This window comes from Microcebus murinus, chromosome 5 (genome assembly GCF_040939455.1).
Source record: "Microcebus murinus isolate Inina chromosome 5, M.murinus_Inina_mat1.0, whole genome shotgun sequence".
Classification (NCBI taxonomy): Eukaryota; Metazoa; Chordata; class Mammalia; order Primates; family Cheirogaleidae; genus Microcebus; species Microcebus murinus.
In genome coordinates, this window is record NC_134108.1 from 91,910,285 (window position 1) to 91,925,496 (window position 15,212).

Genomic DNA, 15,212 nt, shown 5'->3' on the forward strand with positions numbered 1-15,212 from the left:
GAGCCACATGTTGGCTAGTAGACTATTAAATCCCTTGTTTAGGGAAAGAAAAATATATATTTGCTGTTTACTGCATGCTATGGCCAAGGTCCAATGGAGGAGCCCCAAAAAGAATTGCTATGGTGATGAAAAATCATTTTCCACACAAAGCAGCAACAGATGCATGTTAATAGCGTTGCACTTGTTAATTGCCAATTAACACTTTCAGTTGTCAATGCCATTTAAACATCTTAGTTCTTATCCTTGGGAAATTATTTTAATAATAGAGATACAAGCTAAAAAAAATCAAAATCTTTTCCTAAATACACTTTGAAAAGCTCAAAATCTCTAAAACTGTCACCTTTCACCGGACAGCCTAATAATTTGAGAGATTGTTTTCCCCCACGCTATGCAGGCTGTTTCTTTGCTTAGTTTCGGGCTGCAATGTCTTCCTTTTCTACGTTTCCCTAAAAGTTCTCTCCCTTCAGATGTTGACACCCACACACACAGATGGCCACTAGCCTCCTCTTAAGGCATTACAGGGCATATTAGCATTAACACTATGCCAAGGGCAATCCTAAGCATTTTCTTTGCCCAATGAGCAGTTTTGTCTTTATCAGCTCTAACCGTAGATAACATTTCACTTCCATATACAGAAAAATGTATCTGCACCCGGGTAGCTCTCCCTCATACCCTTGCAGCAAACACCACCAGCACAGTGCATTGCTTTTAAAAGTTACTGAAAGCATTAAGCAAAGACTTTCTTTTACCTGGGGTATGGTCTGAATGCTCCCTGCTAAGATGCACGAGTTCATTTGGAAGTAATTGTTCCCGCAGTCACTCAGAAGCCCCTGTTCTGAAAGCATTGATTCATCACATAAGGGAGTGAGCAAACCAATGACTGAGGTGGGAAGGAGCCTCTTACTAAAACAACACACACACACATTCACACAGAAAAAAAAAAAAAATGAATTCTAAAAAGAGGTAAAGCAGAATCTTTCCTGAATTGAAGAATTTTGTCAGCTCCAAAGAATAGATTTATGTTCCAACAGTTTTTAGATCTGGAACTTCATGAGAGGTCACAGTGACTGCTGAAATGTAATCAGTAAAAGTAAAAAATTACCACCTATGTGTGTTTGCCCTCTTTTCTTTTCATGCATGCATTCCAATTATATATTCTGTGAAAGGAAGAGAGAAGCCAGATTGTGCAGCAAGGGAAGCTGATTGAAGGGCCCAAGCATCTGCCAATCTCAATGATCAGCTGGTCACACTCACAGAGAACATTTTGAAAGATAAATACATGCAAACACTGTGTCTAAATAAAAAAACTAGAAAACACACAGTGATCATTTCAGAAAATCAATAATTTTATCACTTCCTGGTGTATAAATTGCAGGCAATGATACAGGAGCATCTGTAGTGACTGAAATTTTGCTATTAACAAAATTAGCTCTAAAATAAAGCTTGGAATCAAATAGCTGTCAAAACAAACTCCCATTCCAAGATTCCTGGAAGACAGAGTGAGTATCCTGACTGCTGATAGACAAACCTCAAAACTTCACACACGAAATTGATTGGCATCTTCAGCTTTTAGTATTTCTATTTTCTAAGTATTGATTTTTCTCCAAATCTTTAATAGCTATATTGGTACCTTAGCAGTGAAAGATGTTATATCCAAAAGGCTAGATATAGACCAAAAACTAAGGGAAGACTGAATTTTATTTTAGGAACCTAGATTATGCCTCTTAACATTTTCAATGTTATCAGAAGCCTGAATTTCTACAATCTTATGGCTAAAATAATTGTTAAAAGTGAGTTTATCAGCACAGGGGGAAAACTATTCTAAACAACATAGTACATTTTGATATAGAATATCATCTAAATTTTTTAATGTAAGTGTTGTGTTATGTCACTGAACAAACTGTGTGCCTTCATCTATGTTATACATACTTATAGGTATCCAAAAGAGAATATAATACCCTTCTGCCTTGAAAAAGCTTACAGTACAATCGAGAATATAAAGCAGGAATATAATGTCCATACTACCCAAAGAAATTTACAGATTCAATGCAATCCCTATCGAAATATCAACATCACTTTTCACAAACCTAGAAAAAATAATTCTACACTTCATTTCGAACCAGAAAAAAACCCAAATAGCCAAAGCAACCTTAAGCAAAAGGAATAAATCTGGAGACATCACTTTACCAGACTTTAAGCTATACTATAAGGCTCTAGCAACCAAAACAGCATGGAACTGGCACAAAAATACAGACAGAACAAATGCATCAAAACAGAGAACCCAGATATAAAACCATCTATATATTGCTATCTGGTCTTTGGCAAAGTAGACAGCAGTATACACTGGGGAAAAGGATCCCTATTCAATAAATGGTGCTGGGGAAATTGGATAGCCACATGTAGAAGAATGAAACAGGATCCATATCTCTCATCACTCACAAACATTAATTCAAGATGGATCACAGACTTAAATCTAAGACATGAAACCGTAAGAATTCTAAAAAAAAAAATGGTGGAAAAACTCTTCTAGATATCAACCTGGACAAAGAATTTATGAAGAAGACTCCAAGAGCAATCACAACCACAACAAAAATAAATAAATGGGACTTGATTAAATTAAAAATCTTCTGCACAGCTGAGGAAACAGTCAACAGAGAAAATAGGCAACCTACAGAATGGGAGAAAATATCCGTTAGCTATGCATCCAATAAATGGCTAATAACCAAAGTTCTAAAAGAACTCAAACATGCCAGCAAGAAAAAATCTAATGACCCCATTTGAAAGTGGGCAAAAGATATGAATAGAAGCTTTTCAAAAGAAGATAGATAAACGATCAACAAACACATGAAAAATGCTCAACGTCCCTAATCATCAGAGAAATGTAAATCAAAACCACAATGAAATATCACCTAACTCCAGTGAGAATGGTGTTTATCAAAAAGTCCCAAAATAATAGATGCTGGCATGAATGCAAAGAGATAGAAACACTTATACACTGTTGGTAGGACTGCAAACTAGTACAACCTCTATGGAAAATAGTATGGAGATTCCTCAAAGAACTAAAAGTAGACCTAACATTTGATCCAGCAATCCCACTACTGGGAATTTACCCAAAGAAAAAAAGTTATTTTGTCAAAAAGACACCTGCACTAGAATATTTATTGCAGCACAATTCACAATCGCAAAAATGTGGAATCAACCCAAGTACCCATCAATTCATGAGCAGATTAAAAAAATGTGGTATATGTATACCGTGGCATACTACTCAGACATAAAAAACGTATTGATATCTTTTGCAACAATCTGAGTGGAACTAGAGACCATTCTCCTAAGTGAAATATCTAAAGAATTAAAAAAACAAATACCATATGTACTCTCTAGTAAATTGGAGCTAACCTATCAGCACTCATGTGCACAGATGGAAATAAAACTCAATGGAAATCATGCAGGAGGGAGGGTGGGGAGGAGGGGATGGATGAAATCATATTTAATGGGTACAATGTACATTATCTGAGTGATGGGCACACTTATAACTTTGACTCAAGCAATACAAAAGCAATCCATATAACCAACACATTTGTACCCCCATAATATTCTGAAATTTTTAAAAAAATTAAAAAAATAAAGCAGGTATACAAACAGCAGAGATGCAAAGTGAAAAAAGAAAAAGTCCCATATTGCAGCTTTTCTCAAACATTACTGCATATATATAAATTTTTGAGGATCTTGTTAAAATGTAGCTTCTAGTTGAGATCTATATCCCATAAATACATCCTACTATTATGTACCCATAAAAATAAAAATTAAAATAAAACACTTAGAGGAATTTCAGAAGGTAATGACATCACAGTCACCTGGAGTGGAATAATTCAAAAAGATGTCATTTGGGCTGCACTTATAAGGATGGGGGAGTGGGAGCCTGTGAATATAGGATGGAACAGCACTTACTCCAATCAGAGAGTGCAGACACCTATCAGAACAGCAAGAGCAGTAAGTAGCAGGAATAGTCATAAAGCACATCTGAACACTAGGATCAGATAGATCATCTGCTGGCTGTGGGACCTTGCACAAGTTACTGAACCTCTGTCCTCTCACCTGTGAAATGTGGATAAGAACAGTACTTATTTCATACGGTTCTTGGGAGGGTTACAATTAAATTCAGCCTATAAAGCCCTTTGCTCCATGACAGGCAAATACTTAATATATGTGTTACTCCTGTTCATACTCTTGCTTTTCAGTTTTATAAACAACATAATTAAGAAAAAAGGCAAATAAGACAAGAAAAGCAGATAAAATCTAGATCATCAAAGATCTTGAAATAGGACCTCAAGGCACAATGGTAGCATGTCAGACTCCAGATCTTGAATTAAGAGGTTTTAACTTTATCTAGTGATGAACAGGAATGGAGATATTCATATATATGTATCAAGACATCAATAGTATCAATAAATCTTATGGACCACTTCTATCTCAAAGTTCTAGCTTGGCTTTCTGAGGGGAAGTGACAGTCCTTTGTCAATGGTCAATTAGTTTATTCTAAGTGAATTTAAATAGCTATGAAATTCTTCTCCTCTAACTCATTCTGTCCTTTACCCTCTGGTCTTTTCTTTCTCTCATTCCCTCCTGAAAACACAAAGCAATATTTAGACCAGTTGGCACAATCAAATTTGGAAGAGGAAATCATTCAAACCTTACCCTTTGCCCTGCTCAAATTCTCCCTTGAATCTTTTTACAACATGAGAACCAATTAGATTAATCCATTAATTTTATATTCTGCTATTTTTCTCAGTGTCTCATTGGCAACTTTTCTGTAATCATTTTCTTTCCCCTGTTTTATTAGCTAAGAATTGTTGCTGTTATAGACTATTTCTTATAATGATAGAAGTCATAATCTTAAAATAAAAACACATTATGGTCACGAGTTGTAACAGCAGGCTTCAGCCATCTGGTTAGTAACTATGCTCAGCCTCAAAGAGCACATGTATTGAGGATAATTTCTATAGAAACCATTCTATATTTAAATTAAACGTGATGGCACCTGGTCAAAAAACAAGTCTTAGTCTTGAATGACAAAAGAGCATGTAAATTACTTGCAATCCGGAGGAGAGAAGAGTCTATCCTCCAATCATAACCACTTTTCCTATGAACAAGAAGAGTCACCTAGCGTCTGCCCAAGACCCTTAAGCATTTTATAAACACAAACTTTTAATGATCTCTCTCCCACTAAGGAACATAAACTGCTTTGTTGAATAATCATTTTTCAAAAGAAAATAAAGTTTGTCAAAGTTTGCAACAGATGAATACAATGCAAAACTCTCTTTAAAATCTGGCATTATCAATGGCTAAAGCAGATATCCTTTGCCCTTACTACTAACCAGACAGTATTGTAATGCCTTGGAGCCAAAAGATTCTTAAGATAATGCTTTTAAAATAAATAATAGAAAACAAATAGCCTTTCTCCTTGACATGGGAAGCAAATTTGAGGAAAAAAATGGATTAGTCCACAAAAGTTTGCCAAGAAACATGCAAGTGATTAAGTAGATCCAGTTGCCAAGGCTATTCAGACATCCATTTGTCTGTTTTAATGCCTTTGTGCTTGATAACAGAAGGTACGAGGAGTCTCATTTATTTACCTTAATAAAAGTCTGTTGGGTGTCAGGCATGATTCTAAGCTCTGAAGACATAAAGATAAAAGCTTGGAACCTGTTCTTCACATGGCTTATATGCTCATTAAGAAGACACCTTCACAAGTGACACCAGCAGGGAATGAAGTTACAGGAGAGTGAAAAGTGATATGCAGAAAGCAGGCTGCATGGGGAATGGGACTCAGGCTGTCCCCAGGGAGATGTCACATCTTAACTGCTTCATTCTCAGGTCCTGTTTCTGGTGACCAACATGGGGGCACTTATTCTGGTTCAGCCCTGGCTGGTGCTTTTCCTCTGAAGATAGGAATCACCAGGAATTGGGATTGGAGTTGGGAGTTGGAATGATCTCAAGGGCCCCAACCAGGACTAGCCTACTTCACAGACTCAGAATTGGGTGTACAGTATTTAAAGTGAATCCTGACATCTCACCAAAGGTGCATGAGATTCCATCATAGTCTAAGTTTAGATTCCTCTGGATTGGCCTCATCTGGATGGCTTCTACTTCTGTTATTACTGCTTAGAGATTATCTTCTATTTGGGGTATATCCTCCTAGTTAAAAAAGATATTAATAGTCCTCCTAGTTAAAGTAAACCGGGAGCTTCCAAATATTGAAGAAAATCTAACACCTAAGTTAGACTGTTTGACCTAATTAAATATTCTGAAGAAATGAAAAGCCCTATACATTGTAGAATTTGAAAGAGGAACACAGACAACAATGAGAAATATTTATCCATCAGGAATAAGTACATGTGGTTCACTCTCTCTTTGTTGAGTCAGTTCCTCAGCTTGGCCTCTGGCACACCACTTCCTCTTGGTTCTCTTCCTATCCCCTTCTCTGTCTCCTTTGTGCCATCTAAACCTTCAGCTTTGAAGTAGCCCAAAAGTCACTCTTTGGGTGATCACATCCAGTTCCTTAGCATCAAATAGTGTTTATAAGCCAATGACTTCCAAAGCTATTTCCCCAGCCTGGATGGCCTTCCTGGATGGCTTCACTCATACAACTGACATATTCATTTGGATATCTCTTAGATATCTGAGAACCAATAAATACATCTGAAGCTGAATTAATTGCATTTCTAATGAAATTGTTCCCCCACCCCATCCCTCAAATTTCCCCCACCTCTGCATATAGTTTCTCCTTATTCCTAGTTGCTTAGGCTGAAAACCATGGGTTGATACTGATTTTTCTTGGTGTCTCATAGTCCTGCATCAATATATTAGTATATACCGTTGGCTCTCCCTTCAAAATAAATCCAGGAAGTGAATATATTTCACTACTTCTACTACTAACATCCTAGTAGCAGAATCTACCATCATCTCCTTGCTGAATCATTGCTTCCTAACTCTTCTCCCTGCTTCCACTTTGCCTCCGGAGTGGATGCTCTGATAAACCATCTGTATCCCCTTTGGGCTGAGGACTCACCCCCCAGCTGCTAGGAGTGCTGGAACTGTGCTCGGCTTCTGGAGAGTCAGTCCTCTCCAGAAGTTCCTCCCAGCTGAATGAAGCTCTTTGCCCGAAGCCACTGCCCCTTCTCAGGGGCATCCAATGTCTAGCCATCACATCTACATAAAGGCCTGGCACCCTCACTTCAATTTGGGAACACTGTAAATGACAACCCTAGTTTCACAGCTCCTAATGAAGTTGGTTAGGCTTTGAGACCACATTGCAGGTGTTGCTCCTGAGATCACTCCTCAATAAACTTTCTGCATGCTAATCTTTGTCTCAGAGTCTGCTTCCTAGGAACCCAATCAGTCACATCTCTTAAACAGTAACAAGATTGAGCCTTTTAAAACATAAATTAGACCATGTCACTATTCTGTGCCAAACCCTCCAATGGCTTCCTTTGTCACCCAGAGCATAAGTCCTTACAATGGCCTATAGCCTCATATGATCTGGTCCCTACCACCCTCCCCCTTGCTCCCTCAGTTCCAGCCATAATAGAAATGCTCAGGGATTCCATACTTCATCATTTCTAGAAACATCACAAGGGAAACTTAAATTCTGACATCATATACTTCATAAAATCTTGTTTCTAAATGGCTAGAGTGATACCAGCATCTTTTGAGGTGACATTATAATTCCATAAAGGAACATGGGCAATGTAATATTTATTTCCAACATGATATCAGTATAATCTGATGTTTTACTTAAAATAAAAAAGGAAGGCAACAGAATCCTATCTCATGTTCCTGATATATTTACATACAAAGAAAGCCTTCAAAAAGCTTTCATCGCATTCTGCAGAAGAAGTTTTATCTGTATTACTCAGTTTTAACCAAGATAAAAACTGCATTCAAAATACATTATTAATATGGCTCAAACATAAAAGGGTTTTTAATTGATTATTTTCAGAAGCTATAAACTCTTTACATTTAAGCTCTGTTCATCAGGGCAAGTCATCACCTCCCCAGCCCGTGGGGTATCATGTCATAGAAAAGAACGATGACAATCAATGTTTTGTCATTAGAGTCACATCTTGACTTCCAGAAGCATTTGCATTTTAAATTAGCTTCCTCATACTTGGGCAACCAAAAGAATAGGTTAAATATACCCACAAAGACATGTATACCAAGAAAAGAACTACTACTTACTACATATATTTTATATTTGATCTTAATCCATCATTTCTTTTCATTTGTACTTTATAGAAATACATGACTCAGCAGAATTAAAGAAGGCCAATGTCAGAAAGCCAGGTTTTGTCAGTTTTGTCTTAGACTCCCTAACCTTGATTGGAATAGAGAGCAAGAGAAAAGCCAACAAACTGTGTCCACAGTATGATGGAGAGAACATGGGCTTTAGATCAGAGAGTACTGGTGTGGTATCCCACCAGCCTTTGCGCTTGTTAGCTGTGTGGCCCAAGGCAAACCCTTCATTCCTCTGAGCTTCATTCATTTATGATGATAGAGTTTATCATACATACTGAAAAACTCAGGAGAGTAAAAAGAGAGACACTATTAATAATTGCCCTGGGACAATAGGCATAAAAGAGAACCATTTTGAGCAAACTAAGACATAACCAGCCTACTTATTTGTAATATTCCAAAATTTTGTGATGGTTAAAATGTCATGATATAATGTGCTATACAGGAAGTCTGACACATCCATGTGTTCAATAGCAGTTATTTTCCCTTCCTCATACATGGAAATTGGTTATTGGTGAGAAGTTGGGACAAGATGAGGGGCTTATCATGTTATCGTCTAAAAATGGGATAGAGCTTGAGCCCATCCTCCTAAGTGAGGTATTACAAGAATGGAAGAATAGGCACCACATGTACTTGCCATCAAATTGGCACTAACCGATCAACACTAAAGTGCTCACACGATAGTAATATCCATTGGGGGATGGGGGTTAGGGGTGGGTAAACTCGCAACTAATGGACACAGTAAGCATTGGTGGGGGGGAAAGGGCATACCTCAAATCATGGCTTGGGTGTGGCAAAGTCATAACATGTAACCAAAATGTTTGTACCACCATAATATCCTGACATAAAAAAAAATGGAGCATGAGGAATGACTGACATGCTACTCCCTGTGCTTTGAATGATTTCCTGTAACCCTCTCCCTAGTTAATTCCTCTTCACTCAGCTCAGCTCTAAGAAACTCAAAAGATTCCAAGAATATTTGCATTTACAACATGAGGGTAACATAACTTCTAACACACAACAAACTTCACAACATCACTACCTGAAAGGCTTCCCTGACTGCATCGGTTATGTAAATCTCCTGTTGTACATTCTCTTAGCACCTTGTACTTTTACACAGTATTTGCTGCCTTAAAATCCTATGATTATGTAGTGAATTCTTTCATATCTGGCTTCATAGTTGGAACAGAAGCACCAGGATAGGGGGAAATTTTTCTTTTGTTTCCCGCTATACCCCCAATATCTAGTGTAGTGCCTGTCAAATAGTAGGTCAATATATGCTTATTAAATAAATGAATAATTACATGCATTTATACTAGATGTACAGAAGATTCACAAAGAACAGGAGGGATTTCTGGTTTAAGGATTTTGGTGCCAGCGTCTATAGAGAAATGAGAGCAATTTAATCACTAGATAATTTTGTCACTTTGAAGACATAACACGTATAAAAATAGCAACTCACACTGAATGCCAAAGCTTTGAATGTTTTAGGAATGTATGAAAGAAACCAGCATCAGAGGGGCATGTGATGGGCCTGGGTACATTAAGAAAGATGGGAAAATCTCTGGTTTAGATCATCCCTCCCACTCTTGGCAGCTGAGGTCTGTCACCCTGGTTACCTCAAATACTTAACCCACTCGTCCCAAGAACAGATTTTATCCTATATACAATACATATAAATACCATTTTTATATGTAAAATACAAGTTTTCCATGAGGCTAATCTCCATACTTAATATAGTATTTTCTGTGTTTCTCACAAGCCAGTGAGAGAGTTATTACATCCATTCGACAAAGAAGAAAGATGAGACTCAGGGAGATTGATGCAATTGGATTTGAACTTGGGTTTTCCAGGTTGTAACCTAGGCTCACGTTGCCCCCTGCTCCTGCCAGCCTTACCTTAGAAATACACATTTATAAAAAGCCATAAGAAAGGCGGTAGTACAATGCAATAGCCAGCAGGGATTTCATTTTTAACATGGTTCCTACTCAGGAGAATTGAGCTCTGATGAACACTTTTCCCAACTCTCCGGTATTCGTTCTCAAAATATGACTATATACTTTGACTTTTCTACCTCTCATAGCTGTTATTCTCTTACTGTCTCTACACCACATCTAGCTATAAAAGCAATTCATGGCTATTTTGGAACATAACTTGAAAATGCAAATGAGATATCGCCAAAGAATACAATTATACTGTCACTGGCATGAGTGCAAAAGCTACATAACTTTCAATATGAATAGTACAGCATAGGCATAAGAAAGTATTGTTGAATGACTATATATGGTTACCATACGTAGTCAGTAAATAATATTTATCTTCAAAAATATCTGAGGTAATGTGTGAGCTCTAAGTTGATGTTTCATCCCATCAATTTATTAATTCCACTAATGGAAACAATGGAATTTGGAATCAGAATCAGGTTTAATTCATAAATCTACCTGTTACTAACTGATGATCTCATATAAGTTACTTTTATTCCATGAACTTGAGTTTCTTCATTTGCAAAATGGACATAATAAGGCATTCAAACTTTATAGGGTGATGTGAAAATTAAATGAGATAACATATAAGACCCCTAGTGTATGTGCTGGTACATAGTTGATACCCAGTAAATACTCATTTCTCTCTTTTTAGGATAGATTAAATGTATGAGGTTTAATGAAAATCTCTGATTGACATATCATAATATTGCCACATTTACTTACAGTGTCCCCTCTTTTCTCCCACTAATGTTTTTGCTCCAAAATAAAACAGAAAGACAAATTTTAAGAACCTTGGCTCTTGTCTATTATCATCCAAAAAATTTTTTATAAATCCAATGGCTCTTGCCCACAATAGCTAAAACTGTAATGGATCTGGAGTTAACACAATAATCAAGGGCAAGTTAATAGATCTAGCATTTGCTCCATCTCCTCTGGAACCAATCACTATTTAGACTGAAGGATTGTTTTGAATGAAAATAAATATGTATTTCTAAAAGATTCATTGAATGGGTGAGATTTGCAGGTGAATCAAATTACATTGGAATGGTCTTTGGATTTTATGTTTGCCACTTAGTAATTTTCATCTAGGGGCAAACAAACCAGTTGACGGCTACAGTTTGCTAATGTGTTCCCACAGTATAGGAGGTGTCTTAGGGACCACTGTACAACCTTCCATGAAGACAGGAGTTAACAATACCTCTTTGGATCCCACTGCAACTCTGGTGCTTAACATTTAGTAGATGCTCAATATATATTTGTTGAATGAATCAATGAATAGTGCATGCCTACCCTAGAGAAAATAAGAGATAAGACACAATGGTGCTATGGGTCGAGTATAAATGAATAGAAGATGAGGGACAAACTATTTCTCCCACGGACTCACCCTAGTTAGTGGTAAATCAGTAGCTGCAACTACAATACAACCTAACTCTTGACTAACCACATCAGATGGTAGAAAGTTCCAGGGTCAGAAGTGGCTACAGTTTCAAAGATGAGATATTAAAAAGCAATATAAAAGATAATATGAGGGAAACACTTTAATTTTCTTCTCACAGTGTTTAATAAAGCAATAATGCAAGATGTAAGAAGGGAACATTTCAAGTTAATAAAATAACACATTATTTAAAGGTATTTTGTACATCATGAAAGGGAAAACAAAAGAGCAACCATCTTACCTGAAAAAAGCACTTTATGTACTTAACAAATTTGCTCACAAGTAAAAATAAAAAGCACTACCAAAATTTTGTAACAAAGAATGACTTCTTCATTATTTCCACAAAGAAACTAGATTATCTAACACTAAGGATCTTGTGAGAATAAATAAAATTATATATGGGATGTTCCCAACATGATGCCTACCCTGTGGTAAGCTTTTAAAAATCATTAGTTATTATTGTTATAGCTGTATATTATTATCCTGAGTTTCCCAAGATAACTAGCAATCTAACATTAAATATATATTTAAAACCAATGAATACTAGTTACATAATCATCATTTTGACATTTCATTAAAATATTGCTACTAAATATACTCCAAAGTACTTTTCTTTAAAATCAGTATTTCGACTTCCTTTTTTTCCTGGTCAATCTATATTAAATATTATTTTTCCTTGCCTTTATATTATGCCCTTACATCTCTGTATATAATACAACTCTATTCTCACTTACAATTTTGTTAATTGATAGGTCCACAAGGAAAGCAAACCTATTCCCTTTCAATCTCCCTGTTCTAATTACCACCAAATTCTAAACATAAACACTTTTCAGGAAGTCTTTATTTTTGAACATCACAGTACTATTTTATTCAAAAATCCATTTGCAGTGTTTCTGGTGGAAATATTTTAAGGGTCATTTCTCAGGCTCAGTCTTTTGAAAGCACACATTGACATTAATAAATTTGGTTACCTGAAAAGGGTCAGGAATGCTCAGCAATCTGGAAATCTGTAAGCCTTAGATTCCAATACGCTGCCCATACTGTATCCTGCACAGCTATATATACATATTTTTTTTAATCAACATGTGACTGTGTAGGAGATGAGTGAGCCTTTAAACTATGTGCAAATAACTTCTAGAGATCCTAATGACATTCAATTGAGCAGCCTGTAGGCATAAAGGAATTTGAGACACAAAAAAATCATTGTTTCAGTGCATAGTCTTTGAAATGTTTTGCTATTAGGATAGAATGCCCTCTTTCTTTCCGGAGACATTTACTAAGGTTCATAATGTATCATTTCAATTCCCTCAATAAGCTTATTAGTAAAAATGCAACATATTTTCCTTCAAAATTTCAAATTTTGCTTAATTTTAAAAAATAATAATTGTATCTCCTTTAAAAAATGACATGTGAAAAAATGAAACAAAGTAGTCCCTTTTCACAATATGATATTTTTTAGGGAAAGAAGAATAGATAATTACTAGGTATACTTAACATTTCTCATGAAAACGTACCTGAGATTTTATTTCAGAAAGAAATCTGTGGACTTTTGTCAGTTCATTACTTTTTACAGAAATCTTTGGCCTTTCTAGACTCCTAAGCATAAGCTCAGCAGCCAGACTGCTTGGGCTTCAGTGAGCTCCACCACTTAATCACAGTGTGACCTTGGACAGACTACTTACCCTCTCACTGCCTCAATTTTTCTCATCTGTAAAATAGGAATAATAAAAGCAGCTACCTCATAGGATTGTGGTTATATGTGTTGGTACACATAAACCCTAGGAACAGTGCCTGGCACATTGTAAGCATTCCACAAGTATTAACTGTTCATATCAGCTATTATTAGAAATAGGATGACCATTCATGTTTTAAACAGTCCATCCTGTATTTCTTACCTCCCCCCACCCATTCCCATGGCCTATTTTCAACACTCTTTAAAGATAATCAATGCGTGACCTCTTGCTACTCAAATTGTTTACATCTTTTTTTCCTGAATTTCTGTGTTGAAGATATTGTTGGTCCCTTGCAACTTTGAGAAATTCTGTCTCCTGGTCCTCTTTGATACCACACTGCACCGGTTCTTCTCCAGTGATTCCACTTCTCCTCCTCCTCCAAGAGAAAGAGCCCAAGACAAGGCACATGGTACCCTCCTCTTTCCATTGCCTGGGTCCTCTCCTCCCTGACTCTGTTCTCTCCTGTCCTCTACTCTCATGATTCCAGTGCTCATGAGGGCTGGCTGTCACAGCACATCTCCACATTCGCCCCGTCTCATGGTTGGATTCAGGGGGTTGACGCACATGAGTTTGAGGCCAGGCTCTGCCATTTACAAGCTGTGTGGCCTTCATCAATTATTTTCATTTTTCAAAATCTCCATTTCCTCATATGTAACAGATCGTGCAGAAAACCTTCCTCTTAGGCTCCATTAAATATTATAATATGACAGCCATAAAGCATTTGACATACTGTCTGGTACAAAGAAAACACTCAAAATATGTTATATGATTATTAATATTAATCTCCAATTAGAGATGTCCAAAATCATTCCACACACATATATAAAATAACTCTTCTTTCCTATAATTTCTAGAAATGTTTTGCTGGCACCATCCTTTTCAAAACACCAGATTTTAGCTTTTTACTATTTTTGTCTCACTTGTTTCCATCATCTGAAAAAATATATGCTAATACATTTCAATTATAATAAGAACAAACAGTAAGAATTTTATACTGGGTATTTTGCTGCCTAGTTTAAGGGTTATTCTGCAGCCTCCTTTACTAACAGGTATGGCCATGTAACCAAGCTGTGCCCACTGAAATGTAATTAGAAATAGATCTCCTTAAAATGACGTGGCATGCCCTTCTTTAACTTCACCATTTATCCTGCTGGCTGGAATTTGGATGTAATGGCTGGATCCCTAGCAGCCATTATCAGATCTTATGGTAAGGGCTTCACTCTAAACATGTCAAAATGATGTATGAATTGACAGAAAGAGACCCAAACAAGATCAGGACTAACAACTTCTGAACTTCTTTTTTAATGTGGGAGAGGAGTAAACATCTATCTTGTCATTTTCTCTCTGTTACACAGCCAGATCTAATCTTAAATGAATTAACAATAATTCAATGTCTAACTCTTCCTGAACATACAGCCTTCTTTCCCACCAGGCCAATCTCCTCAGAATCTCACTCCTTGCTTTGACTCAGTGTATTTCATTTGCCTGTCCTCTCCTCCCACCCATCAGTATCTTGGCTCTGCCCAACCAAAGAGATTCAGATATACCAAGACGCATCTCTGATTGTTAAAGTGTTCAACTCTCACTATCATCTGAATACATTGTAGCATTTATATTCTGTTCCACATCATCACTCACCCACACAGGATAGTCTTATCTCTTGAATTATTTGTAAAATCATTATAAACTGGTGTTGCATGTGGGGCTCTCTGGAAACAGATCCAGAGGAAAAGTTCAGGGTGTCAGATATTTATGAGAGATCAACAT

General features: G+C 36.7%; 1 protein-coding gene across 11 annotated transcripts in view; it reads right to left on the reverse strand.

The window, feature by feature from the left end:
* Positions 1 to 15,212, reverse strand: part of MLIP (muscular LMNA interacting protein) — a 242,094-nt gene that overhangs the window by 144,053 nt on the left and 82,829 nt on the right. For 3 of the 11 annotated variants that reach the window (XM_012780767.3, XM_076003286.1, XM_012780765.3), the window contains exon 1: positions 750 to 6,747. The exons of 3 other annotated variants lie outside the window; for them this stretch is intronic. In XM_012780767.3, the coding sequence (XP_012636221.2) occupies positions 750 to 845 (96 nt within the window). In that variant the 5' untranslated portion in view covers positions 846 to 6,747. Of the gene's footprint in view, positions 1 to 749; positions 6,750 to 15,212 lie in introns of those variants that run through there. 5 more of the 11 variants (XM_012780772.3, XM_012780769.3, XM_076003288.1 and 2 more) reach the window with 3 other exon arrangements.